Source organism: Gopherus evgoodei, chromosome 2, assembly GCF_007399415.2.
Source record: "Gopherus evgoodei ecotype Sinaloan lineage chromosome 2, rGopEvg1_v1.p, whole genome shotgun sequence".
NCBI classification, from domain to species: Eukaryota; Metazoa; Chordata; order Testudines; family Testudinidae; genus Gopherus; species Gopherus evgoodei.
In genome coordinates this window covers 158,226,552-158,254,485 of record NC_044323.1, presented here as the reverse complement: position 1 = coordinate 158,254,485, position 27,934 = coordinate 158,226,552, and the positions used below count along the sequence as shown (strand labels likewise).

The 27,934-nt window shown below is 51.8% G+C and overlaps 1 protein-coding gene across 5 annotated transcripts in view; it reads left to right on the top strand.

Annotated features, from left to right (window-relative positions):
* Positions 1–27,934, top strand: part of BMP1 (bone morphogenetic protein 1) — an 85,684-nt gene that overhangs the window by 50,689 nt on the left and 7,061 nt on the right. For 3 of the 5 annotated variants that reach the window (XM_030552100.1, XM_030552095.1, XM_030552098.1), the window contains exons 7-15: positions 4,486–4,610; positions 10,602–10,717; positions 13,663–13,765; positions 15,482–15,598; positions 15,917–16,062; positions 19,006–19,201; positions 19,712–19,837; positions 20,037–20,197; positions 20,867–21,050. In XM_030552100.1, the coding sequence (XP_030407960.1) occupies positions 4,486–4,610; positions 10,602–10,717; positions 13,663–13,765; positions 15,482–15,598; positions 15,917–16,062; positions 19,006–19,201; positions 19,712–19,837; positions 20,037–20,197; positions 20,867–21,050 (1,274 nt within the window). The remainder of the gene's footprint in view (positions 1–4,485; positions 4,611–10,601; positions 10,718–13,662; positions 13,766–15,481; positions 15,599–15,916; positions 16,063–19,005; positions 19,202–19,711; positions 19,838–20,036; positions 20,198–20,866; positions 21,051–27,934) is intronic. The other 2 variants (XM_030552097.1, XM_030552099.1) reach the window with 1 other exon arrangement.

The following is a 27,934-nucleotide window of genomic DNA, read 5'->3' as shown; positions in this document are numbered from 1 at the left end:
CGCATCTGCCCCAGGGGTTAGTATAGCCACAGTATAGTCAGTATAGCCACATCCTAAATTCCCTCTAAGCTGTGCGGCCGCCTGTTAAGCCCCAGCCAGGGAAAAAGAGCCCCTACCTTGGCCTGGCCCAGCCATGTCAGAGCTGCCGCAACTGGGGAGAGGTGCACCTCTCCCTTAGCCCCGAGCTGCTGTGGCAAAAGGGGGCAGAGGGGAGCCCTCTCTCCTCACCGCAACCCCTGGGCAGCCTGCAGCCCAAACCCCTCATCCCCGGCCCCACACCAGAGTCCACACCCCAACCCTCTGCCCCAGCCCTAAGCCCCCTCCTGCACACCAAACCCCTCATCCCTGGCCCTGAGCCTGTACCCCCAGTCAGAGCCCTCATCTCCCCAACCCTCTGCCCCAGCCCTGAGCCTCCTCCTGCATGCCGAACCCCTCATCCCTGGCCCTGAGCCTGTACCCCCAGTCAGAGCCCTCATCTCCCCAAACCTCTGCCCCAGCCCTGAGCCTCCTCCCACATCCCTCATCCCTGGCTCCACCCCAGAGCCTACACCCCCAGCCAGAGTTCTCCCCCTTCCTCCCCCCGAACCCCAACCCTCTGCCCCAGCCCTGAGCCCCCCCCCACACTCCGAACCCCTCAGCCCCACCCCCACCATATGAATTTTGTTGTGTGCACTAATATGGAGGTGCTGTGTCACACAAGGTCATGACACACATCACCTCCATATTGGTGCACATAACAAAATTCATCCCGCCCATGGACATAAAAAATTAGAGGAAACACTGGCCACATCTCTCAGAAGTGTGGATTTTTCACATCCCTGAGAGACGGAGCTTTGCTGGTGTAAGTTCCCTGTGTAGACAGGTCTTCTGTTCCTCTTCCACACACATTCTCACTCGTTTTCTCTCCTCCTTTTCCTTGCCCTGTTTTATTCTCTCTCTCTCTCTCTCTCTAGCAGCCTGTGGGCACCATGGAATTTGCTCCCTATTGAGTGGCTTCTGAGAAGAGGCAAGAAATATAGACGCCAAAGCACAGGGCATAGGATGGGCCAATGCTGTGTCTGCAATACACTTTGGGCCTAATCCTGCTCCCGTTAAAGTTGCTAGGGAAAGTGCTGTTGCCCTAGGATCGGGTGCACTGGCGTATCAGAATGTAGGGGTGTTCATCACTTTGGTTTGGGCCTTGGGGGAGGCGCTCCAGGAAAGCTGAGTGCAGGAGCCTTGCCCTCCTGGATGGTGTGTCTGTGGGGAAGATCCTGCCTTCTTCCTGGAGAGCAGTTGGATTAGATGGTATGAAAGACAAGGAGCTTCCCAGCTGGTATCCTGCCGTCCACCTTGGTGATAGGAAGTGAAATCGCTTCCCTGACCCGCTCCTGTTTGTGGGATGAGCTCAGAGCAGAGGTGGGATAATGCCCTCAGACCACAGCCTGGCCCATGAACAATCCCTCTCCACTCTCCCTGCAGGGCACTCATTCGGTGGTTTTGGTCTCTGGTGACGACAAAAGCTTCCCCCCCCCGCTCCCCCTGGAGGTTCTCCCAGCATGTCTTGGATGCCCTGCTTGCTGGTGGCTGGCTTTCATGACAGATCCGCACCCTTGTTTACATTTTGGTGTATTTTCACGTTTGGTTGTGAAATGGCGAAGGGCCATGGGGAGCTGCCCTGTTCCGTACAGCTGCTGCTGGCTGGTCAGGATTATGCATCGGGTCACTCCAAAGGCACATACTTCATGCAAGCAGCATCGCAGATGAAACTAGAATGCAGGACCCCCTCTGCTCTCACCACTAGACCCAACTCCCCTCCCAGAGCTAAGGTTAGAACCCAGGAGGCCTAGCTCCAAACCCCGTCGGCTCTAACCATTAGACCACTGTCCCCGAACAAGACTCACCTTAATTGGGAGATTGCACAACCCCACCCCAGCCCTGCTGCTCCCACTGCAACCCAGGTCTCAGTCTCTGACTGGCAGATGAGTTAGCCGCCCCTGTCCTCCCACCAGCTGCATGCAATCCTGTTCTTCCATCAGTACGGGCTTCCGGCCTCTTTGACTCACTTTCCTTCACATATACAAGGAGCACTTTAATTACAGGGGCGTGTGAGCTGTTTTTAGCAGCTTGCCCCTTCTTTTCCCTAGAACAGAGCTGACGTCTGCTTGGAACTTTACAGCTATGCCACTCTTCCTGGGGCGTGGTGTGTGACACCCACACACGATCCCAGGGGAGGAAGCAAGCCCATGTATGAGAGAGTTCTGACCCAGCTGCCTTGATGTGGTCTCCACAGGCCAGGCCAGACCCGCACCCCCAGCTGCGCTTAGCTAGGAGTGCTGCTGCTGCCCATTACACTCCTCCTGATTCAATTTCAGCGCCCTCCCCTCAGCACCTTTCCCCACACACTTGTGATTGTTACCCCTGGATGGCTGATTTAAAGCTATGTGTTTCTTATGGTCTCCTGTCGGCCTGGCCCAAAGCAGTGCAGCTCCTGCAGAATTGTCCCCGTCCTGCCCCCTGAGCTGCTGCCCCAGCAGGGCCGGCTCCAGGCACCAGTCCAGCAAGCAGCTGCTTGGGGCAGCCAACGGTGAGGGGCAGCATGTCCGGGTCTTCAGCAGCAGGTCCCTCACTCCCTCTCGGAGCAAAGGACCAGCTGCTGAATTGCCGCCGAAGACTGAAGTGGTGGCAGTAGAGCTGCAGATTGCGATCACGGCGTTTTTTGCTACTTGGGGCGGTAAAAACCCTGGAGCCGGTCCTGTGCCCCAGCTCCATCAAGGGACTGGTGTCAAAGCAAACTTCACTCTGGTTGATAACTGATGATTCTGCTGACTGTAGCAATGCCATGGCTGGTACTAATGCTACCGATAACTAACGATACTGCTGACCATAGCAATGCTAATAGGATGTATAGCACTATGGTGCTATAATATTAATACTGTTATTCATAGAATCATAGAATATCAGGGTTGGAAGAGATCTCAGGAGGTCATCTAGTCCAACCCCCTGCTCAAAGCAGGACCAATCCCCAACTAAATCATCCCAGCCAGGGCTTTGTCAAGTCGGGCCTTAAAAATCTCTAAGGATGGAGACACCACCTCCCTAGGTAACCCATCCCAGTGCTTCATCGCCATCCTAGTGAAATAGTGTTTCCTAATATCCAACCTAGACCTCCCCCACTGCAGCTTGAGACCATTGCTCCTTGTTCTGTCATCTGCCACCACTGAGAACAACCAAGCTCCATCCTCTTTGGAACCCCCCTTCAGGTAGTTGAAGGCTGCTATCAAATCCCCCCTCACTCTTCTCTTCTGGAGACTAAATAACCCCTGTTCCCTCAGCCTCTCCTCTTAAGTCATGTGCCCCAACCCCCTAATCATTTTCGTTGCCCTCCTCTGGATTCTCTCCAATTTGTCCACATCCCTTCCGTAGTGGGGGGACCAAAACTGGACACAATACTCCAGATGTGGCCTCACCAGTGCCGAATAGAAGGGAATAATAACTTCCCTCAATCTGCTGACAATGCTCCTACTAATGCAGCCCAATATACCCCTAGCCTTCTTGGCAACCAGGCACACTGCTGACTCACATCCAGCTTGTCCACTGTAACCTCTGGGTCCTTATCTGCAGAACTGCTGCTTAGCCAGTACTGTGACTACTACTACTCATAAGCTGCAACACTACTGAGAATAGTTGTAGAAAAACAGCTACCAAATGCTCCTGCTAATACTAATAATACAAATGTAATACTACTACTTAACATTTCTAAGATAGTTTTCAATACTATTGATAGGACTATTAATGCTGCTATTACCACTTCTAATCCTAGCTCTAATATGCAATGCTACTTGTAATACTGCACTACTAATAGTACTATAGTAACAATGCTAGTCTGGTTTCCCTACAGCCTTTGGAGCCATTACTGTATGATCCTGTGGTATGTGTTCTGCTCCTCGGTGCTGTTCCTTCCCGTCTGCTTCTCCATCCACCTTTTCTCTTCCACCCACTTGGTCCTAAAATCTCCCACAATGAAGCTGCGCTGTCTCCTGAGCGAGCGATTGGTACTTCTCCCCCCTTCACACCACCAGTCATTCCAGGAAATAACTGAGCTGAATTTTTGTGGCACCTTCTTTGACTGTGTGGCCAGTGAGGGTCTGGGCCATGTTCGTCTCTGGGATAACTCCACTGACTCCAGCCTCTCACCAAGGGCAGTGAGCGGGGTTTGCTGTGCCCATGTACAGCTTAGACATGAGCGGACCTGGACTCTGGCATGCCCACCGAGCCTCACTTAGGTTCTCAGACTGGGCCTGGGTGTGCTACCGAGGCAGCATGCTCAGAGAGGAGGGCAGGAACCTTCCCTGCTCTGCAGCCAGTTTGGACAGCAGGAGAGCCCTGCATGGAGCCCATGAAATATGAATTTCTGCTGCAGGTGCCGCTTTGCTATGGAGGACCCAGGGGAGCTGAGTAGCTGGCGTCATCCATTCCCCTCATCCCTCTCTGCTCTTGTTCCAGGGGGGTTTTTCTTGATACCATCAAGCCCAAATACAATGTGAATGGGGTAGTGCCCCACATCGGCCAGCGGACTCGGCTCAGCAAAGGGGACATAGACCAGGCACGCAAGCTTTACAGATGTCCAGGTAAGAGCCACTGGCTACTCAGTATCCAAGGTGGGGGTAGGGTAAGTGCAGAACATTCATCTGCCTGCTGGGATCAAGGGAAAAAGGGCAACATAGAAACCAGCTACACTAGCCTGACCTGATACAGTATTATTATTACTGGAATTACAATAGCATCCAAGATCTCAGCTGAGTTTGGGGCCCTGTTGTGCTAGGTGCTGTGTATACACATAAGTCAGGTACACTGCCTGCCCTGAAAAGCTTGCAGTCTAAATAGAGGAGGCAAACAAACAGTAGGAAAATGGGGGATTATTTCCATTTTACAGAGGGGAAACTGAGGCACAGCGAGGTTTGTTTGTTTTTTCCCCCAGGGAGTCCATTGCAGAGGCAGAAATTGAACATGAGACACCAGGAAATCTTAACCACATAACTCTTCCAGTTGAAATTGTTCAAATTTTGAAATTTCCGCCCAAAAAATCAGAATTTCAAATTTTTGACTGAAAAAATTGACAATGTTTTCACCAATTCTGCCTGGTTTTCAATCAACCATGGAGTGACTAATTTTTTACCTTTAAAAATTTTTTTTGACATAACTTCAAAGAAAAATAAACAATAAAACCAGGGAAATAAATAAATAGTAAGAAAGAAAGAAATTTAAAAAAAAACAAAGCCCAGCTCAAATACACAGTGCTGTGACCGCAATCAGAATGTGGCACCATTCTTTACAGATCTGTAGTGTATTTTATTCTAGCTGAGCCACACACCTATTTTGTTTGTCTTCTAGCTGCATGAATGTAAAATCTTTGCTAAGGACAACTCAGAAAGGAGTTTAGAGGGCAGAGAATGAGTCAGTGACCCGTAGGGAGTTCCACTGGGAATGGAATCACAGCCTCCGATTTGGTAACACCAGCTGGAGTGAACTGAGCCTGATGTCCCAACCCCTTCCTTATATGTTATGTCCCCCGGGTTCTGACGACATGCTCTGATCTGACTGCTTCCCACTGCTTTATGAATGGAAATAGCATGACATAACCCAGGTCTGAAAGCCCAGTCTGGACCGACAGCTCCTATCTTCACCAAGGCTTTGGAGACCGTCCAGCCATCCCCGGCTCTGACGCCAGTGATTAAACAGATGTCAGGAAGGAAGGCAGGGACAAGTAGTCAAGAGAAGAGCGAGAGTGTGTGAAACTTCTGGTTCCCATTTGACAACCGGCCTCACTCACCCTCTGTGTTCACAGAGAGATCAAAGGCTTGTAAACAGAATGGGCTTGTTTCTCCACCAAGGAGTTCAGTGATGGCAGCGGGAACGTTTCTGAAGGGAATGATGAGTCAGTGCCAGGGAATAGGAGGTGGTGTAGCAGAGCGGGAGCTTGAGGGTGTGGAGAGCACGGGGCTCGGATAGCAGGGTAAGATTGAGGTGCATTGACGGAGGTGTGGTGGGTAGCCCAGACCTGGAATAGCGACAGGTGCAGTGGGACAGGATTGAGGTGCTCCGGCAGAGTTGTGTGTGGGGAACTTGCACCCCACCCTCGTTTTGTCTGGCTCTAACTGGTGCTGATCACTCAGGGGCCACTCCATTTCCCCTAAATACAGTCAAAACAGAATGAAAATAAAGATGATAAAAATCTGCTGAGTTTCCCAAGCCCTAGATGGGCCCTTTCTGCTGCTTTCTCTGGAGCCCACCTAAGAAAGGTCGGCAAGCTCTGTTATAAACCTTCCCCCTTGTGCCTTGCGGGTTGCTGCAAGCAGAGGATGTTACGAAGAACCAAAGCAAGTGTCAGGCAAACAGAATGGAGCTCTGGAGTGCCACCCATGAAAAATAGCCATGGAGACACACGCCTTGTGACAAGTGCCTCACCAGCTTCCCCCACTCCCAGCTGGCAGGGTGTTGATGGACAAGACAGGCTGGCCAACAGCTGTCAGTCTCCTGTCTTCCCTGGGGCTTCCTGTAGGCATCAGAGCGAGTATCTTCCAGCTGGTTTTCCTGATGTGCATGGTGTGACCATGTGGCCCATCTGGCTGCGGAGGTGATGGGGTCAGTAATGGGAATATTGTTTTGCAATGTCAGTGAGAATGAATCGATTTTGCTGACACCATTGAATTTCCTAACAAGTTCTATTTGGCTGCCTCATTGCGCTCGGTGCTGTACATACACATAATAAGAGATGACCTCTGCCTCAAAGTGCTCACAATGTAAATGGACAAGACAGACAAAAAAACAACTGAGATCCCCGTTGTACAGATAGGGAACTGAGGCACAGAGAGGGAAAGTCAGCGGAGTTACTCCCAGTGCAGCCCGAGATCTGAACCTAGCCCTGTGAGCCGAAGAACAATGCTGTGTAGGAGCCAGGGCACCTGGGTTCTATTCCTGCCTCTGTCACTGACTGGGCTCGAGCAAGTCATTCCACTTATCTGTGCCTCAGTTTCCCCATCTATGAAATAAGGGTAATACCACGCTCTTTGGGCCAGAGGGGAGTGGAGTGCAAGGTTGAATTCATCAATGTGTGCAAAGTGCTTTAGGATCCTCAGGTGAAGGTGCTAGAAATGGGTAATGTATTTACAGGGCATCTATGGTAGATGCTATGGTGACCGAGGCATTACAAATGTGTGTGATATCTAAGTACGCTACAGATAACAGACTGAGATCCAGAAATAAAGATGGACTCTGACTCAGGACAGGCGCAGACCCTGCAGAAATCCCTGCTGTTTAGAGATAATTTTTACAGTGGCATAAAATGAGGCGTGCCTTATTTTTGCTTCTTTATAATGGAGAAGGAGGCCTGAAAGGAGGTTTGTTTTTGTTTTTTGTTTCGTTGATTAATCACATAAGTAAGGAGGAGTGACATCTCTTCTTCTGTTTGTTTGTCTCTTTGTTTTAAATCGAAATTCGGGTCCGCTCTTAGGTGGAAGACTCTATGGAGGACTGGAGAACTAGGGAGAACTATGACATCACATAGGCGAGGAGAGCTCAAGTTGGGCAATTGTGTGGAGAAGGGATTTTTAGTCAAAGACCTTAGAACTTTTTGTGCCAAATTGTCTCCATTGGCTTTGCGGGAGTTTTGTCCTTTTACATGGACTTTTTGCCCTTGGTTTATCATTAGTTCCTGTTTAACTCCAGTGACTAATTGGCCTCTTGGAGAAAGGAAGTCTTTGTTAAACATATAACAACTTTGCCTGGCCTTTGCAGTGAGAACACCCAAGAGACCTTCTAGAGGTTCTCCAGCAAACTCAGGGCAGAAAAGAGTGGAAATTGCTGTTATTTCTATGGTTAGAAACCAAGCAGGGAAAATTATTATTAAAAAGAGTCCAAGTCTCCTTTTTCCACAGGAGGGACAGGCTCACACCCCAATTCTGAAATTATCTTTTACATTTCACCTTTAATCTGGCTCCATCAACACAGTCCCCAGTGCTGGCTCCACACTCAGGGAGGCGGGGAAGGATGTATTGGCCCATGGACAGCAGTACTGAAACGTTGCTGAGCTTCGCCACAGCCAACTAGATCATGTGGCTTCCAGATGGGAGTGCTGGGCTAGCTCCAGATAGTGCTAAGTAGTAAACCCGTCATGGGCCAAGCTGGTTGGCTGGCCACGGCATGGCGTGGCAGGGTGTGTGGGGGGGAAGATTCCTGCCCTGGGGGAGGCGGGGCTGCCACGGGGGCGTAAGTGCAGATGCAGCTTGTGGAAAGCTTTAATTGGCACTTGGATGCGGCTCACCTCTGGCTGGGTTTGAGGGTCTGGCTTGGTGGCTATTGAAGCTGAAAGGCAGGGGAAATTGTTTATAGAAGAATGTTCAATCCATGGTTCTCTGCTGGAAAGGCTGAGACTTGAGTGAGGGGGCGACACAAAAACTCTTGTAAGGTTTAATTTTCCATCTTAAAGTTGGGACTTCGGTTGCTGTGGCAACATGGCACCAGGTTGGGTTTCCATGGCTACTTGGGAGCTTCAGTCCAGGCTATTGATTTGATTGGGGGGGTGAGGAGGATGCATCTTAAAAAGGCCAGTGCTGCTGTTTAGGTGACAAGAAGCAAAGCCCAGAGACAAAAGACGGAGATTTCCCTTGGAGCAACACCGCCAGAGGGGTTGGGGATGTGTGTTAAACATCAGGTTTGGAAGTGCTAACTTCTGCAGAAATACAGGGCCAACTCCCAGCCAAGATGAATTAAGCCTGGGTAAGGGGGATAAATTGTTCCCTTTGCGATGTGCTGCCTGGGACGGGGGTGTGTCTTTTTTGGGATGGGATCTTTGAAAGCCGCTGGTTGTTGAACCTGATCCAAACATCCCTGAACTTTACATTTAGATCTTGCAGCAACCAGGGCCAGCTCTAGGGTTTTTGCCACCTCAAGCGGCAAAAAAAAAAAAAAAAAAAGCCATGATCGGTGGCAGCTCCACCGCGCCATTTTCTTCTTCAGCGGCAATTCGGCAGCAAGTCCTTCCCTCCAAGAGGGAGTGAGGGACCTGCCACCGAATTGCCACCGAAGAGCCTGACATGCCACCCCTTCCCCTTGGCTGCTCCAAGCACCTGCTTGCTGAGCGGATCCCTGGCAGCAGCCTCCCTCTGGATGGGACGCTGGAGTCCGTGAGAGCTACCAAGGGACAGAGCATGCACTCTGGCAGCCCAGAAAGGCAAGCCTGGCCCAATTCTCTGTCTGTACAGTAACTGGGAGCACGTTGTGCTGTGCCTTATGGTCCTGTGGGAGCACTTCCCAGGGCTGCAGAGGGCACCCTCTCCTTGTCCCCAGGACAGCTCCGCAGCATACCTTCAGCGCTTTAGTGGTCTGTTGAGCCATTTCCTATGGGCACTTGCCTCCCTTGATCTGTGCTTCCTCGGAATGGGGCTCCGGGTCTAAAGGCACCTCCAATCCCATTCCAGCGTTGGAAGCCCAGACTTTTCAGAACTGCTGGGCCCACAGAAGGAGGCTGGAGTCCCTGGAACAGCAGTGCAAGAGCAAAGAGCTTTGGGGTATACCTGGCGCATGTGAGATGTTCACCTGATTTTGCATCAGGACTGGTCAGAACGCTGGGAGTTCAAGCAGGCCCTGGGGTTTCTAAGGTTCCCTACAGCTTTAGTTCCCCACCACTACCCCAATCCATATAATCCTTCTCAAGAAACAGCCCCACGTGCAACCCTGTGACCATCCCCCACTCGCACCGAGCTATTATTCAGGAGCTCTTCCTGCACCTAGACTCTAGCTCCTGCCTTCATCCCACTGCTGCTCTTCCTCCCTGATACAAACCTGGCAACTCTGGACACTTCATTCCACCTGCTGCTGCTAGTGGTACCCAGCCTCCCCATAAGTGCTGGAACGAGGGGCCCTGAGGGGTGATGCCTCACCACTTGGCTTGAAGTGGATTCCATCATACACCAGGTTTACAGTTTGATTCAATGTCTCTCGGCACTATACAAATTGTTCTGGGCCCCTGCCCACCCGGTCATACAGCTCCTCCTGTCACAAACCCTTTCAGAAGCCTTGGCTCGTCGTGCACCTTGAGAATACATGCCTGTAACACGTCCCCGTGTGTCTCCACTATAGCCAGGAGAGACACTAAAGTCAGCCAGCCCAGATACTTTCCGCTCACGCTTGCAGAGCTGGCAGGGGGAGGGTTGCAGATGGAAAACTCAAGGCACCGCTTTTAGGAGGGCAGGGAGTGGTTAGCGACACGTTAACCCTTGTAACAGTGCAAGCAAGTAGCTTGGATCCAGAGTTTGATCTCTGATATGTTGTCTGTCCAGGGTCTTCCTACCCTTGTGCTGGACTTGGGGGAAGACTGGAATAAAATTCTTTCATCTCTCTGATTTGGTTGTTTCTTACCCCTGATCCATCTGCCTCTCTCACTCCCTGCCCTGGCAGATTTATGGCAGTACGGGAGCATTTGTTCCTTCTGACCCAACCTGCTGTTGAAATGGGGATCCGCTCTGGGGCTGCTTGTGAGGGACACGATGATTTGGCTGGGTGCTTGGGGTGGCTTTGCTGAGGGGTTTTTAACCTTCTGCCCTTTCCTGTTTTGTTACCAGCCTGTGGAGAGACCCTCCAGGACAGTCAGGGAAATTTCTCCTCCCCAGAGTTCCCCAACGGATACCCTGCACATGTGCACTGCGTCTGGAGGATATCGGTCACCCCGGGAGAAAAGGTACCAGAGCCCACTCCAAAGTGCCTGGGGTGGGGTGCACAGTTGCAAAGGGCTGGGGGTGAAGGGATTAAATGAGGGAAATCCAGGTGTTGAGTGGTGCTTTTTTTTCTTGTTCCTCCCTCTTCCTAGTCCCCTTTTCCTTTCTCTGTCTCTCCCCCCGCTTGCTCTCCTTCCTCTTTCTTCCCCATTTTTCCCTTCCTGCCTTTCACACTGTCTGTCCCTTTTCCCTTCTCCCCACTTTATCTTCTTCTCAGTAGCCCCCCCTGGTGGAGCACTGGATGTAACACCATACAAATGATCACCTCTCCTTCCACTCCTTTGTGCCTCTTGTGTTGTGGTTCCTTCCGCTACACACACACACACACACACACACACACACACACACACACACACACACACACACACACACACACACACACACACACACACACTCTCTCTCTCTCTCTCTCTCTCTCTCTCTCTTTCCTTTCCCATTGGCAGGTCAGCTCCAGCTTCCAGCGTACAATGTGATATTTGCTTTCTTATGGCAGCGCCCCACTCTGGCTGGGATCCCATGTTCTGGGAACTGTCTTGACAGCCGCAGCTATTTAACTGTACGCTCCCCAAGCTCCACTGCGCGGCTCCGCATTACCATGGATCCACTGGAAGGGTCTTGATATGGAGCACAGGGCAGAGAGCAGAAAAGGGAGTGGGAACCGCTCCTTTGCTGCGCCCCATTGGAATGTTACCCCCTCCTCCCGTCTCATGCTTTCAGGGTCACCAGGCTCCAATCAGTTAGGGATGGGAAAGACCAGGAGAGCATGGGCCTTCAACAGGGGGGTTGGGACCATCCTCCCCTTCCCATGCTGCCAATAGGAGGGGATCCCAGCTAGATCCTGGCTTGGAGGCGGGGGGTCAGGGAACGGAAAAGGTGTGAATCACTGCACTAGAGCCATCAGAGCCATTCACTCTTTGGTGCAGGGACTGTCACTTTGTTCTGTGTCTGTACAGCACCTGGCACCGTGGGGTCCTGGTCAATGGCTGGGGCTCTCAGGTGTAATCGGAATACAAAGATATAATGATCATTAGAGCACTGAGCCCATCCCCCTGCAAGGAAAGGGTATGGGCCCCAGAGCTGGGACATCACATTGATGTACTGCTTCGCCTTTGGCTGTGCCTGCCTGTGTGGGGCAGTGGGAAGGTCAGTAGCCAGCAGCTGGTGCCTCTTGGGAGTCCAAGTGCTCCTCCCCAGAGTGGGGGTCACCAGAGAACAGGGACGGTTTGGGCCAGGATCCAGCCTGCTACTTGGGTCACAAGCAGTGAGGACCTTACCCTTCAAACAGCCTGGTTCTCCCCTTTACCCTCAGGCCTGTGTAGCCAGGCGCGGTGGTTCAGCCCTCCCATTCCGCCCTGCTGTGCTGCCCACTAATGGGATGGCCAGATGTTCATGCCAGCTGGGGATGGAAAAGGCCTTGTGGGCCATCCCCAGTGGGGGTTAGCACCGAGGTGGGGGCTATTCCCTGGGGCTCTGGCCAGCCCGTTGGAAATGTCCCAAGTACAGGGGGGCTCCCAGCACTTGCCTGGAGAGGGACTCGGAAAGATCTCTCCTTTGGGAAGCTTTTTCCTCCGATCATCTGCCTGAAGGCCCAATCCAGAGCCTGCTGAAGTCACTGGGAAGGCTCCCAACCAGTTCAAGGGGTGTGGGATCAAGTTCTAACTGCTCCTCTTGTTCAACTTTACCCCATTCCTCTTAATCAGATCACGCTAAAGTTTCCCTTCCCCCTCCCCCAGTCTTGCTGTTCTCTTCCCATGAATCGTGCCAGCAGACGGCTCTCTTGGCTTTCCATACTTAGCAGCTAGCCCAGCTAAGCAGCTCTGCGTATTTAGTGCCTCTGGCTACCATATCTCAATGCAAGCGCCTATCCATCCCTGAGCCCTTCAAGACTTTGGAGAAGGACCCAGATCTGATGCCCACACTTGGGTTGAGTTGTGATCTGGAGCCAGACTCTGCAGTCTAGGCCCATTTCTAGCTGGAGGAGTTAATCAGCAGAGCTTTACGCAAAGTCACGATTGCCTGAGTTGGGGTTTCATTATAGACTCATAGCTTGGGCCAGGCTCACATGAACCTGGGGCCGGTGCTTTGCTTTTCTGACACCCTGGAATGTTTGCGGTTCCCACCCCAAAATCAAATGAAACTCTGCTATTTCAGTGGGACTTCCCTTTGAGTTTCTGCCATTTATTCAACCCTGAAGTTCAAAGCTAAACCCAGGGTGCACGGCCTCCTGCGAACACTTTCCTGTGTTAACTGACACCTTTCCTCAGCCAGCGGTTGCAGCCCCCAATGATACTTGCCTGGGGTGATCACAATAACGGATGGGCCTTGGGCTAGCTGCAGTGCAAACGCTCTGCTTTCAGAAGTTTGGGCCTGTGACTAGTGATCCCGGGGTACCTCCCTTGTTAGCTTCCCAACTTGAAGTGCCTGAATGGGCAATGCTGAGCATCCCCCTCTGTAAGTCAGGCCCCCTGTAGGGTGTCTACTCACTTCTGGAAATGTGTAGGCCTTTGATCAAAGTGGCATCTGGACACAGTGGCTACTGGAGCCCTATAGATACCTGAGGTGGATGAAAGCACTTTAGTTGAGCAAAGGATGAGATTAGTGGAAAGCCAAGTGGAAAGCCTACTGTTGCTTTTGGGTTCACGCACCCACCCCTAAAGCCTGTTGGAGGAAGATGGCTGGAATGGCATAATGATCTCCTGGATGGATTTGAACCTGGGAGCTTTAGTACTGCAGCACAGACTAATACCACATCAGCTAAAGGAGTAACTCTATGAGCTGGCACCAGTAGTAGGCTATTATCCTGTCATGGACTAGCCATCAGAGGGGGAACAGGCACTCACTTGGCCTGTCTGTTACCATAGAGTCCCTCCCTGGGGGGAGTTTCATCTCAGCTTGTTTTCCCTCTCAGATCATCCTGAACTTCACGTCCATGGATCTGTACCGAAGCCGGCTGTGCTGGTATGATTACGTGGAGGTGAGAGACGGGTTCTGGAGAAAGGCCACACAGCGAGGTAACCAACAGGAATCCTGGGCGGGCGGGCCAAGCTACGCTGTGCTGCTGGAAGTCAGTCCCTCTAATGACCCCTTCCTCCACCATTAACTCCCAGCTCCAGTGATGCTCTGCCTCCCTGCATTCCCCGCCTTCTCTGCTTTATTTGACTTTGGCAAGGAACTTTCCGCATCAATGCTGATCGATCCACATGCCGTCAGCCAGAGTAGGCGGAATAACCAGTGTCTTGGGCCTGGTTTTCCTCTCACTCACCCCATTGGTTTAAATGGGGTTAATCCCAATTGACATGAGTGTGAGATCAGAAACTCACCCACAGAATCATAGGGACATAACGCTGGCAGGGATATAAGAATGGCCACACTGGGCCAGACCAAAAGTCCATCTAGCCCAGTGACTTGTCTTCTGAGAAGGCCAATGCCAGGTGCCCCAGAGGGAATTAACAGAACAAACATCAAGTGATCCATCCCCTGTCGCTCATTCCCAGCTTCTGGCAAACAGAGGCTAGGGACACCATCCCTGCCCATCCTGGCTAATAGCCATTGATGGACCGATCCTCCATGAACTTATCTACTTCTTTTTTTGAACCCTGTTATGGTCTTGGCCTTCACAACATTCTCTGGCACGGAGTTCCACAGGTTGACTGTGTGTTGTGTGATGAAATACTTCATTTTGTTGGTTTTAAACCTGCTGCCTATTAAACATCAAGGAATCTTCTAGTCTAGTGTTTCATAAACAACTGGTCTGGGGACCGGCATCAGTCCCTGACATCTCCTTGATACAGTTTAGGAAGGCAGCAAGCTGGTCCTTGGTATCAAAAAGGTTGAGAAACACTAACTAGTCCATCCCCCCGTGCAAAGTCTACCTAGATCACCCCAGACAGGTGTTTGTCTAGCCTGTTCTTATAAACATCTAATGACGGCGATTTACTCCCCCATGTTCACCCACATCTTCCAAGTGCTTTGCAAATGAAGCTAGTGCAACTCCATCGACCTCAGTGGAGTGACCCATGCATGTGTGAGCGCTGCATGTGACTATTAGCAGATTAACCTAATTCGCATGGCCCATCTGGCAGGCCAGCGAGTCAGTCACCCCATTTTGGGAAACAGAGGCACAGATAGATATGATGGGCCAGATTTTCCAAAGATCTCAGCCCTCCCTCAGCGAAACTCCTTTGAAAAATCTGGCCCTCAAAGACTCACCAAGGGTCACACAGCGAGTCAATGCTAGGAACAGAACCCAGGAATTACTTGATTGCTAGTCCCTGGCTCAACCACTAGCTCACGTTGCCTTTTTAAAATGGCTGATTCAGACTTATGGCTGCACAAGCCTTTTTCAGCCAACCAACACAGGGGTCAGCAGAATTCCTTACCCAGGAACAAAAGGAGAAGACCTTTCTGGTAACTTGCTCTAGCCCCAGAACTTGATCTCTATGACAATGATGACATAAATGTTCCCCAGTATTCCACATCCTTACATTCTGGGCCACTTCACCCCCTCCTGAAAACATCAGATGTTTGTGCAATTGCCATAGAATGGCCATTTTCACATCCAAAACTAGCCACGTTCCAGTGCCAATCAGGTATTGTTGGGAAGTGATGTTGCCTTGCCAAATGTTTTGCTCCACAACTGCAGTGCAGGGAGCAGAGGGCGTGAGCCACTGCCAGCTGGCAGTAAATGCCATTGAGAGATACCCAATAAAGCACGTGTCCTTCTCCAGGTAGGTTCTGCGGGAATAAGCTCCCCGAGCCCATCATCTCCACCGACAGCCGCCTCTGGATTGAGTTCCGCAGCAGCAGCAACTGGGTCGGCAAAGGGTTCTTCGCTGTCTACGAAGGTACCTGGCTCTGCCCCCGGGACTGGCTGAGTCGCTCATGTTGGTGCAGGGAGGGAGGTGACTCCATGGGGGAGAGATTCCACCCAGTATCTCAAGGGTTACTTTTCTTTGGGGAGGGCTGATTAGGATTGTCAGCGCTAAGCCTTCTCCTGGGAATGGGCTGGTTGGTCCCAGGCTCTCCAGATAACTTTCTCCCCACCCCAGAATGCTAGGGCCAGCCCTGGCAGCAGCACCACCTCTCCTCCAGGCAAGCATCACCCTCCTGTGCACTGGTTGGCCCACTGCTTACGGCCGGGCTGGCATTACCTTCCCTTGCAGCCATCTGTGGGGGAGAAATGAAGAAGGATAACGGCCACATCCAGTCTCCGAATTACCCAGATGAATACCGGCCCAACAAAGTGTGCACCTGGAAGATCACGATCTCTGAGGGCTTCCATGTGGGGCTCACCTTCCAGTCATTCGAGGTATGAACAGCACAAGTGTCCAACCCGCACTGTGAGTGCGTGCAGGGCAATGGGGACAGGGCATGGAACCTTAACGCTCACTGTATCCCAGATCCTGAGACATGCTGAGCCTCTGGGACTCTCTCTGGCCCTATTGAGGCTGGCAGGAGCCCAACACCTCTTGGGATTTCACCGAACACTTTGCTAGAGCCTTTTGCCTGAAGATTCCAAAGCGCCTCCGAAGCATTAATTAGTTAATTAGGCATTACCTTCCCTTGCAGCTGCTGGGTGAGGGGGCAGCATTGCCCAGTGGATAGGACATCAGGCTAGGCTTAAAAGTTCTGTTTCTGGCTATGATGTGACATACTGGGTGACCTTGGGCAAGTCACTTTCCTTCTCCATTCCTCAGTTTTCCCATGTAGGTGTAATGATCCTTTTAAGCTTCCTGAAGGAGAAGCCCCATATAAGAGTTAAGTATTGCTATCTTACTCACGGTAGAGCTGAGACACAGAGAGGGGAAGTGACTTGGCTGAGGTCACTCAGCAGGTCAGTGTCGGGATTATAACACAGAACGCTTGATTCCCTATCCTCTGTTTAAACCCCTTCTAAATCCCTTTGGCAGCACTGAGAATCTGAGCCCTAGATCATGCCTCACTCATGTTAACAGCAATTCCCGTTAGGCTGCAGCAAACGCGCACTCTCCTCTCTTTTCACATCCTCTCCTCTTGCCCAACAAGAGGCAGGCTCGCAGAAGTCACCACATGCCTCCACTCCGTAGGCGAAGCCACAAAACTGAGTCATCGGCACTCATCTGGAGTCACCCGCTGGCTCTTCCCATTAGAAAAGCATTCCTTAGCAACAAGAAACCTACTGGCAAGCTCACTGCAGAGACAATCAGAACTCAGAACATCCATCCCCTGGGAAATCCTGAAATTTCAAAATTTCCTTGTGCCCGAAATCACATCGACAAGTGAAAATTTCCAAAAATTCCCACGGAATGAAATTTCAAAAACCCTGGTTTTATGCTAATATCAAAACGCCCTTGTCAAAGTGCTTGGTTTTGAAGGAAGCATTTTGACTCTTGATATGATATTAATCAAAAGGTAGCACTTTGCCCTTATCGAAACAAAATGTGCAGATCATTTTTCATCCAAAATATTGATAACGAAATAGTGAAACGTGTCTATTCCATTGAATCAATATTTTCCGACAGTAAACGGTTCCGCTGGAGGATTTCTGCCCAGCTCAGCTCTACAGCAGTAGGAAGACAGCATGGGCTTGTGGTCAGAGTCGAAGGGGGTGGTGAGTTGTGTAACTGCACCTCATCCACACCTTGGAACAGCTCCGCCTGGGCAAACATCATTTGCCTTTGTCAGGGTCTATGTACGCTGCAGTGGAGAAGTCTGACTGCAGCAGGGGGCGCCATCCCCACATAGCTTTTATTGAAGTAGCTTGCTGAAAATAGCAGTGGAGACTTAACAACGCAGGGGAGTCCATACACAGGGCCGCCCGGGGGGGGGGCAAGAGGGGCAATTTGCCCCAGGCCCCGGGTTCCACAGGGGCCCCCACGAGAGTTTTTCGGGGCCCCTGGAGCGGGGTCCTTCACTTGCTCCAGGAGGCCCAGAAAACTCTTCTGGGGCCAGGCCCCAGAGCTTCTTCCGCTCCCGGTCTTTGCTGGCAGGGGGGGACCTTCAGCTCCGGGGGGACGGACCCCCCGCCAGCGAATTACCGCCAAAGCGGGATCTGCCGCCGAAGTGCAACCCGGTCTTCGGCGGTAATTCAGCGGTGGGGGGCCCTTCCATTCCGGGACCCGCCGCCGAAGTGCCCCGAAGTCCCGCAGCAGGGGTCCCCCGCCACCGAATTACCGCCGAAGAGCGGGCTGCACTTCGGTGGCGGGTCCCACTTCTGCGGTAATTCGCCGGTGGAGGACCCCCACCATGAGTCTTCGGGGCACTTCGGGAGTGGGTCCCGGAATGGAAGGGCCCCCCGCTGCCGAACAGGGCCAGCTCTAGACATTTCACCGTGCGGGGGGCGCCCTGCCGCTTGCCGGTCCTGCGGCTCCAGTGGACTTCCCGCAGGCATGCCTACGGATGCTCCACCGGAGCCCGGGACCAGCGGACCCTCCGCAGGCACGCCTGCGGGAGGTCCACCGGAACCGCCTGCCACCGACGGCCCCAGGCCCCCGGAATCCTCTGGGCGGCCCTGTCCATACTGGGGGTCCAAGGAGGGCTTGTATTTCGGCTGCTAGTCCATGAGGCCCTGCCTTCACCACTGTTTTTGGTGTGCCAGCTTGATGGAAGCTAGGCCAGGTACATGTGCTGCAGTGACACCTCCCATGCTTAGCACAGACACGCCTGTAGATGCACTTTACCTACCACGTGTGAGCTTGCTCATGCCTTCACGGTGGTGTAAATCAGGCGTCACTGCTGAAGGCATTAAGATCAGACCAGTACAGAACTAGTTCAGAGAAAAGCAGAATCAAACCCTGCACCCCAGCTTCCATTTTGTAGCTGCAGTACCATGACCCCCACTCATATACCTGATCTATACCTCTCAGGCCTGGTTGCATGTCGAGTTTGTGTTCTGGGGTATGAAATTGCTCGCACCTTAACTGAACCTGTAACGTTTCTCCTTTGGATCAGTTGCCTAGGTCTTACTCCATTCTCTGCCACTGACCTGCTGGCTGACCTTAGGCAAGTCCCTTCCGTGCCTCAGTTTCACAAATTTTAAAATCATGGTGCCGACCCTGCCTGCTGGGGCTGTTGTTCAATTGCTTTGGGATCATTAGCTGAAAGGAGCTAGAGCTGCCAAGTGAAAGCACAATGGTTTTGGCCATTGCTACTGGATTTGGGAGTTAAGCTCAGCAGGTGAAGTTGCCATCTGGCTGGTCAGGCCACTGAGCAGCTGAGGGATCCTTGGGAGCCCTCTGGCGAACTGCTGTCTTGCCTGCTCCCCCTGTCCCAGATCGAGCGGCACGACAGCTGTGCCTACGACTATCTGGAGATCCGGGATGGCAGCAGTGAGTCGAGCAGCCTGATCGGCCGGTACTGCGGCTACGACAAGCCCGACGACATCAAGAGCACTTCCAACAAGCTGTGGATGAAGTTTGTCTCGGACGGCTCCATCAACAAGGCTGGCTTTGCCGTCAACTTCTTCAAAGGTACCGGAGCCTCCTTCGTCTCTCCTCTGCCGGCAGCATCTGGAGCTCCTGTGGCAGTGGACCCTTTCTTTGTGCATGGGTAGTGGGCTTGGCACAGCGTGCCGGGGTGGATGGACTCTGCTTGCCAGCGGGAAAGGGGCAGGCTGAGCTGTTCCCTCATGTCAGCAGGGGGAAGCTCTTTGGCTTTAAAATCCCAACCATTATCCTTGGGCTTCCAGGAGCAGAGGGACCAAAAGCAAGCCCAGTCCAAGGTATGGCCCAACCCTCTAGCAACTGGCTGGGAGCTTAGCTTGCTCAGAGGCCTCTCTCTTTTCAGGCCACTGCTCCCCAGTTTTTCTCCTGAGTGCTCAATTGGGGCTGCAGTCCCCAGCCCTGCTTGGTTCCTGTCCTCCATTGGGGGCTCCGAGAATGGCACTGCCCCCCTTGCTGGCCAGCACCGAGACATGGCCCTGGCAGCCTGTTCCAGGTGTCCCACTACCAAACCCTTTCTCTGCCTTTGTCCCCTTGCAGAGGTAGACGAGTGCTCGCAGCCCAACAACGGCGGCTGTGAGCAGCGCTGCGTGAACACCCTAGGCAGCTACCGGTGTGCCTGTGACCCTGGCTACGAGCTAGCTTTGGACAAGCGCCGGTGTGAAGGTCGGTATCTACGAGTGGCCATGACCCTTCTCTTGACCCTGCTGACAGTTCCAGAGCTGTAACTGCTCTTCCCCTCCACACCTAGCCCTGCACTGCTCCAGCCCACCCATCTGCTTCTGAGCGGTGCAGGGCCTAGAACAGTCAAAGTGTCATGCAGGAGGGAAGCCTGGCCAATGCTCTCATGCTTTGTACCCTGCAGCTGCCTGTGGAGGCCTCCTCACCAGACTCAACGGCTCCATCACCAGCCCTGGCTGGCCCAAGGAATATCCGCCCAACAAGGACTGTGTCTGGCATCTTGTGGCGCCCTCCCAGTACCGCATCTCACTGCAATTCGAATTCTTTGAGACTGAGGGGAATGACGTGAGTACCAAGGCCCCATCTCCTTATGGGAGGAGCTGCTCCTTTCTAAACTCTTCACCACAACCTGCAAAAGACCTGCTTGCTGCATCTCCAGGTGAAGATCCCTGCAACGTTGCAAGCCTCGACATGCATGGTCTGGGGTTAGGGGGAGGCATGACTGCAGAGGGAGGTCAGACGTTCATTTCTCAAGGTGGTTCTACGTCCTGGTAGGTACATGGGTCAAAGCCAATGTAGTAGCTCTCAGAGGAAGTGAGAGACTTTTCTACATCGGGTTGGTTGTTGCACTAAATTCATAGACTCTAAGGCCAGAAGGGACCGCAGTGATCATCAGAGAATTTCCCTAAAATTAATTCCTGTCTGAACCAGAGATGTTTTAGGAAAACATCCAATCTGGATTTTAAAATTGCAACTGATGGAGAATCCACCAGGATCCTTGGTAGATTTTTTCAGTGGTTAGTTACTCTCTATGTTGAAAATGTACACCTTACTTCCAGTCTGAATTTTTCTAGCGTCAGTGCCCAGCCACTGTCTAGCTAGTGCTGATACAAGCCCTGAGCTCAGTGCTCTAAACCCTCATCCAGATGAGCTGCTGGTCAGCTCCTGCTGGCTGCCTCTCCTCACTCTGTCTCAGCCTGGCTCCTCTGTCTGTCCCCTCCACCCTCACCCCAGCAGGTGTGCAAATACGACTTTGTGGAGGTGCGCAGTGGGCTGTCAGCCGACTCCAAGCTGCACGGCAAGTTCTGCGGTGCCGAGAAGCCTGACGTCATCACTTCCCAGTACAACAATATGAGGATCGAGTTCAAATCCGACAACACTGTCTCCAAGAAGGGCTTCAAAGCCCATTTCTTCTCAGGTAGACCCGCTAGCCTGCAGCCTGGGTATCCTCTGTCCCTTCACCCCCACCCTATCGCTAACCAGCTCCAGCCGCTTACCTATGCCTAGAGGGTGCAGTCCCCAGCCCCTTTCACTGGAGGACACTCTGCTGCCTCCAGGAAGTTCTGTGCAGATGCCTCCCCTGCTCCACCTGCAGCTGCACCGGGGAGCCAGGGAGGAGTGAGGAAACATGTTCGAGGTTCTGCAGCTCATCCCAACTAGAAATGGCCAAATCCTCAGCTGGTGTAAACCAGCATCGGTGCTACACTGATGTACACCAGCGGAAGATTTGGACCAAAAGCCCAGCCAGGCCCCTGTTTAAGGAAATTGAAAAAAAACCAACCCGCAACTAAGGCTATTTCCCAAACTCTCCATTAAATAGGCAAAATCTCTCCCTCTGGAGTTAGTTCCTGTGGGTCACTGTATGCTACAGGCTGTGTACAGTGTATGGGCCGCATTTTGCCCCCTGTTACAGGGGTAAATCCAGAGGATGCTGAAGTGGCTGCAGGCCTGCACCAGCGTAATGGAGATGAGAATCTGGCCCAGTGTACTTAAGCCCAGATCCTCAGGTATTCAGGCACTGAACTCCCATTTAAAACACTGTGAGTCCGGTGCCAGACTATCTTTGAGGATGTGGGGCTCACGGCTTATTCTGGTCCTGATTCTGCCACCCTTGCTCACGCCTGGTGTGCAAGTGCAGTCAATGGCACAAAGGCAGACTCACCGTGAGTCAGGACAGCAGAATGTGGCCTTGTGTGTGTGTGTCAGATACAGCCAGCCATCCCCTGGGATGAGCCCGGGCAGCCCCAGTGGATCCCTCTGTGCCAAGTTAGCAGTGACATAAAGCTGCACTGTTACCGGGGTAAGTTATACACACTGGGCTAAATTAGGCTGTCAGCAACGTGGCCTCCACTCCCGTTGACTGCTGTGTGTGGCTAAGGATACATCCATATGGCAGTCAGGGGGTGAGAGACTCTAAGTAAAGGATACGTGTCAGCTAACACAGCCATATGCCAGCTCATGCCTATGGGCCTTCATTGGTTTCAAACAAATTCCCCACATGAGTATTCCTCCAACTCAGGAAGCCTGGGCATTGTCCACTCCCAACTTGGGAAGCTTTTAGTGGCATTGACGCAAACAGGGCTTGTCTACACAAAGACTGAGTGCGTGGCCAGCCGGGGTGTGAATCTACAGCCTGCCGCACACTAAGGGGCTGGGTGGGCCCTGCTACCCTGCACTAAAATTTCCCTAGTGCACTTTGGCACCTTGCTGCTTGAAACTCCTGCTTGCCACCCGCTAGGTCTCAGAATAGACAAGCCCACGTGCTTTTTATTTCATTTGCAAGGCTAGACCTTGAAGTCAGCTCTAGGCCTTGGGCCCCTGCAGTCAACTACAGGTGCAAAACTGCCAGAACCAGCGTTCGGCTCCATAGCCAGTTGTCAGTGCCTGCCTGACTTTAAAAGATGCTGATCTCCCACAGGGCCAGATGACGTTAATGGGGCCTGCTGGTGCTCAGCACCTCTGCAAATCAGGCCCCAGATATCTAAGTGCTGTCATCTGTATCTGGAATTATTAATGCTGTGTATTGCAGTAGCACCTAGGAGCCACAGTCATGGACCTCTTGTGTTAAGTGTTAAATGATGACAGAACAAAGAGAGGCCCTGCCCCAAAGAGCTTGCCATCTGATTAGTTGTGCTACATTTAATGGGACAACTCCTGGGAAAGCAATGAGCTGCCCTAGTCCCTGATTGCCCTTGGTGCTGGCCTTCCCTTCCCAGGGCACTGCATTCTCTAGCATCATTGTATCATAACAGCTTCAAGGAATTTGAGCTCTCCGAGTGGGCCACTTCTCACCTTAGCTACAGGTGTCTCCTCGCATCGCCTCCTCCGCTTTGCCTGTCCCCGCGGTGCATCCCAATCCCTGGCTCTGCTTCGACGATGCCACTGTCTGCTCAATGCTTTTGCCAGTTGTCCCTCCTCCGGCCGTGCTGAGGATGTAGCAAAGCATCGGCGCTCCTTCTCTGCTTGAGGGTGTCCCCTCTCTTCCTCCTCTTGCTGGGATGTGTGCTGATCTAGAATGGACTAAAAACTCCCCCTACTTTCCTCGACTAGTAACAGCGGTGAAATATTGACCCGTCCTACTGTCTTGGCTGTGCAGGGTCATTTGGATCCCTGGCTTGTACCTTATACGGCAATGAGATTGCACTGGGTCTAAGTCTAGGCAGGATTTGTCCTGAGGTCCCTTAATTATGCTGTGGCGGTCAGTCATCTTTGATACATGTAGCCATTCAGCTGCCTACGCTCCTTGGGTTGGGTCTCCTTCCTTTAAAGCAGACAGGGAATGTTGGGACAGTTCCAGTGAAAACCATTACCTGCTTATTTCCTGTGTGGTATGTGTCTTTCTCTTCTTTCCTACACCAATGCCTTGGAAGCAGCATTCGATTTTGGAAATCCTTTATCCTCTTCTTTAAAAAAACCAAACTCCTGGGCAAGCTTTCCAGCTGATGTAAATCAGCATAGCTCCATGGAAAACCAGTTGAGGGGCTGGCTCGAGGACCCCAATTCATTTTTGTTTAGGACAGGTTTTAAGTCTGGACAGGATTTGTCCTGAGGTCCTTTCATTACATTGCAGCTGCAAATCCTCTTTGATACATTTCATACATGTTTAGGACATGGTTATCTTTAAGCGCATGCTGAAGTCCCAGTGAAGTCCAGGCGATTGAAGGACGTGTTTAAAGGGAAGCACATACTTCTTGATTAGGGATGGATTTAAGCATATGCCTAAGGGCATTCCTGAATCGGGGCCAAAGAAAGGAGAGCAATGATGACAAACTCCTTGAATCCCCAATGGATTCTTCAAGGTTCTGGCCCCTTCAAGCCATCTGCCTGAGCAGTTGTGCCCTCAAAGCTCAGAGAATTTCCTATAGCTCCTGATGAGTGCCCTGCCCCATCCCATGCTGCCATCGGAGATGTTCCAAAGAACCCACCCAACAGGGCTTCTGCAGCTCCTATAGCACCATCACGTCACTTGTTAATCAAGGCCTTCTGCAGCTGGCTGGAATGAATGAAAAGCCAATGGACAGGCTTCAGGTATGGTATTTTTACTTTATTTTTTTAAATGAAAACAAGGCAAGTAAGGTAATCCGGCCTGGCTCAGCCAACAGGAATCGCCACCATCCAGCAAAGAACGACCTCAGATAAACCTCAGCAGCTGATCATGCAGCAGGATTGCCGAGGCATCCGGGTAAGTGTTTTATTCTCCTCTACTTCCTAGCTTAATGGCCTGCTCCTGGATCCTTTAGTCACCTCGGTGAGTGAAATCGGGGCCCTGCTGAAGTCAATGGGAATTTCATCATTGACTTCAATAGGGTCAGGATTTCACCCATTGCTTTAGTGGCACTACTTGGATGGGTAGGGGATGCAGGATCCCAGGCACCAATTTAGGTCCTTCTCAGCCTTTTGATGTTCCTTGTGTTTGCTCCCCTGCCCCATCTGCCATTATAGAAACACAGCATTCCCCAAAGACTTCCCAAATCGCACCTACCCACTCACAGAACAATTCAGATCCGTGGCTTTATAACTGCGATGGCCACTACACACCCTCGTTCACATTTTGTGGCAACTAGGGAACCATAGGTGACTTCTCGGGGAGCCCCCAGTTTGTCCCATGGGCTCTACTCACTGGAACATCCTCAGGCTGTGGATTACCAGAGGTGCCCAATGCTAACAAGGCCATAAAAATATCCCTACTGTCTCTTCACTCAGGTCACAGCAAGATGAAGCTAGAGGACACAAAGAGAACTGGATTCTCTATTTGGTGTATCACCCCTATTTACTTCCAGAATATTCTATTGTTCCAGTCCAACACCAGGCAGGGCCAGCCATGAGCAGCTCCCAGATGTTTGCTTGGCTGGCTGGTCTCCTCTCTAAATGTATTCTTATACCCTTGGTCCTCTCTGGAGTTCTTGCGTCACTCATGCTCCAGATTCAGGCAGGAAACAAAGCCTGGCCGCCGCTGTCCTGTTGCACAGGAAGGAACCCTCGCATCTTTGTGACTGAGTCACGTTCTTCACCTCCTGCGCTACTTTGGGAGCTGGGGATAACCAGAGGCAGCTGGCAGGAGGCAGATCACTCTGGATTCTACCTGAGAAAGCGCTGGCTGGGGCCAGAACTAATGGCATGGGTTAATGTGGGTGCGTAAGTTAGACAAGTAAATGAGATCAGCAAGAGAGAGAGACGTGGTGGAACAGCAGCTGTTGACCACCCGAACAGAAGACATTGGCTGGAATGTCCTATTCCTTAGCAGGTGCTGCAGAGTCTTGGTGCTTATCTAACCACGCTTAAGGAACCATTTCCACTGGAGCTGCCAGTGTCAGTGCTCAGGTAAGCTCCCCTTCTCATGTCCCTTCCACACTGAAGCATTGCTTCACAGCTGTATGTTTGTGTGATTCAGTACCTCTTGGGCTTAGGTATCTTCCTGGCCCTTCATTACTATTGTGCAGCGTTATCTGCCAATTGTTGCCCTCCAGCCCAGTGGTGGCTGCATTTCATCACCGCTACATGTGGCCTTGCTCCAGGAAAGCACCTAAGCACATGCTTAACATTGAAAGTCAGTGGGACTTAAGCACGTGCTTTGGCCAATGGTGTGCTTTCGTGAATTGGGGGGGGTGTCGATACAAACGGGTGTATACGGCCCAATGCTGCATCACTCGATTGCAGTGGGATGCAGACGGAAAGCAGAATCGGGCCCAGAGTTTGCAAGGTGCTTTGGGATAAATGTCAGACGATATCGTTATTGCTGATTATTTATTTTCAATGAACGAACTGATAGAATAAACAGTTACTAAATACAGCTTTCCAGTGGGCTCTTTTCCTATGCAAATTCTTTCTTTTATCTCTCCATCCCAGGTGTCCTTCCTGAAGGGGGTTTATTATGCACAGTCCCCCTTGCAGTCCCCTAGCCTTGATTGAAATGCTTCTCCCCCCTGCTCTGTTTGCTGCCTATGCAGTTAGACCTTTAAAAGCCCCCTCCTCTGCTGCATCATGAACTTTGAGCTTTCTGGTTATAAACCTCCCAGGAAACAGGTCTGGCCATGTGCAGCAGTGGGCGGTCAGAACAAGGGGGTACGTACTGTTATGTATTGGGGGTTGTAATGGCACATCACATCTGTTCTTAACAGCAGCCAGGCTCGTAAGAGTAAATGGACCATGCATCGTGCTAAACAGAGCCCCACATGCATGTATAAATGAAAGAGCCTCCTGAATGCAGCCTATAAGTGGTGTCTCACCTGGAGCCTCAGGCACAGGAGACACCTGGCTTCCTGGGGTGTGTTCTTTTCCTCACAAGACAGCACGGTCTCACAATTTTTGCTATTCTTTGTATCACAGTAGCACACCTAAAGGCTCTGAGATCAGGCTCCAATTGTGCTAGGCACTGCACATGCACAGAGTAAGGGACTGGCCCTGCCCGGCGGAGTTGACAATTTAAACAGACGAAGGAAGGACTGTTAAGCCCCTGTTCTACAGATGAGGAACTGAGGCAGAGAGGTGAAGTGACTGGCCCAAGGCCGCATGGGGAGTCTGGGAACAGAGCCTGGATCTCATGAGTCCCAGTGTGATGCCTTAACCATAAGACCAGCCTTTTGCTCCAGCAAACCTTTCCTGCATTTGTGCTGTCTTGTGGGGAAAAGAACACCCCCCTGGAAGCCAGATGTCTCCCGTGCCCGAGGCTCCAGGTGAGACACCGCTTATAGGCTGCATTCAGGAGGCTCTTTCAAAGTGTTCCTGCATTCTTCATTGACTAGAAATTGGTCTGCAAGAAGCACCCATCACTCTTGATGTTTAAGCCCCTGACTGTGTGCTTGGCACTGTACAGAGCTAAAGAAACCACAGCCCCTGGGGGCTTACAGACTGAACAGGTAGTGCACGCAAGAGCTCACTGCAAGACCTGCGGCTTGGACCAACTTACTGCTATTTTTAATACTTAGTTGTCTGCCCCCAGAGTCAGGATCTGCCATAAGTGGAAATCTCCAAATGCCCAGTCTTAACTGTCCTGTTATTGTTATTTGTATTCCAGTGGTGCCTCAAGACCACAACCGAGATGAGGCCCGTGCTGTGCATATACACAGTGAGAAACAGTCCTTGCACAAAGAGCTCACCACCTAGACAAGACTGACAAAGGGTGGGAGGGGAAACAAGAGGCTGAGAGAGGGGAAGTGTCTTGCCCAAGGTCACACAAACAGGTCAGTGGCAGAGCTGGTGAATAGAATCCGGGTCTCCTGGCTGCCAGTCCAGTGCACTATCTGCGTCACCATGCTGCCTCTTGACCTGTCCTACAGCCAAAGAAATTGCCCATAAAGATCATCTAACCTTCCTGGCTGGAAGTCCATGGGGAGCCCTAAGTAACCAGCCGTCCTGCACATGCTCCAAAGCCTTGAGACGACGTCGCCTTTCAGGGAGTTCTGCCATGTGCAGGGGCAGGTCCTTCCTGTAACAATTGCAGCCAGGGTTCAGCGGAGCAGAGGTAAGTGGGTAGGGGGGAGGAATTTGCCTCCTCCCATCTCCACACACCGTCCCATTCCAGGTGCCCAAAGTGCAAACAACAATCCCTCAAATATGGTCTTCCAAAACCTTCTCCAAATTAACACTCTGCAAACCATGGGCAGCTCCTGTGTCCTCTCAATTATCTATCTGGAGGGCTATCCCCCATGATGCTCATGTCCCCCACAGAAACAATGTGGAATTTGTATTGGCTTTTAGCAGGCGACAGCTAGTGAAGACTTTATTTAACTGATAGCTTGAAAGGGCCAATTTGCTCCCAATACTCCCTTGTCTCCAACCTCTCTGGCGTCTGCCAGCCCACCT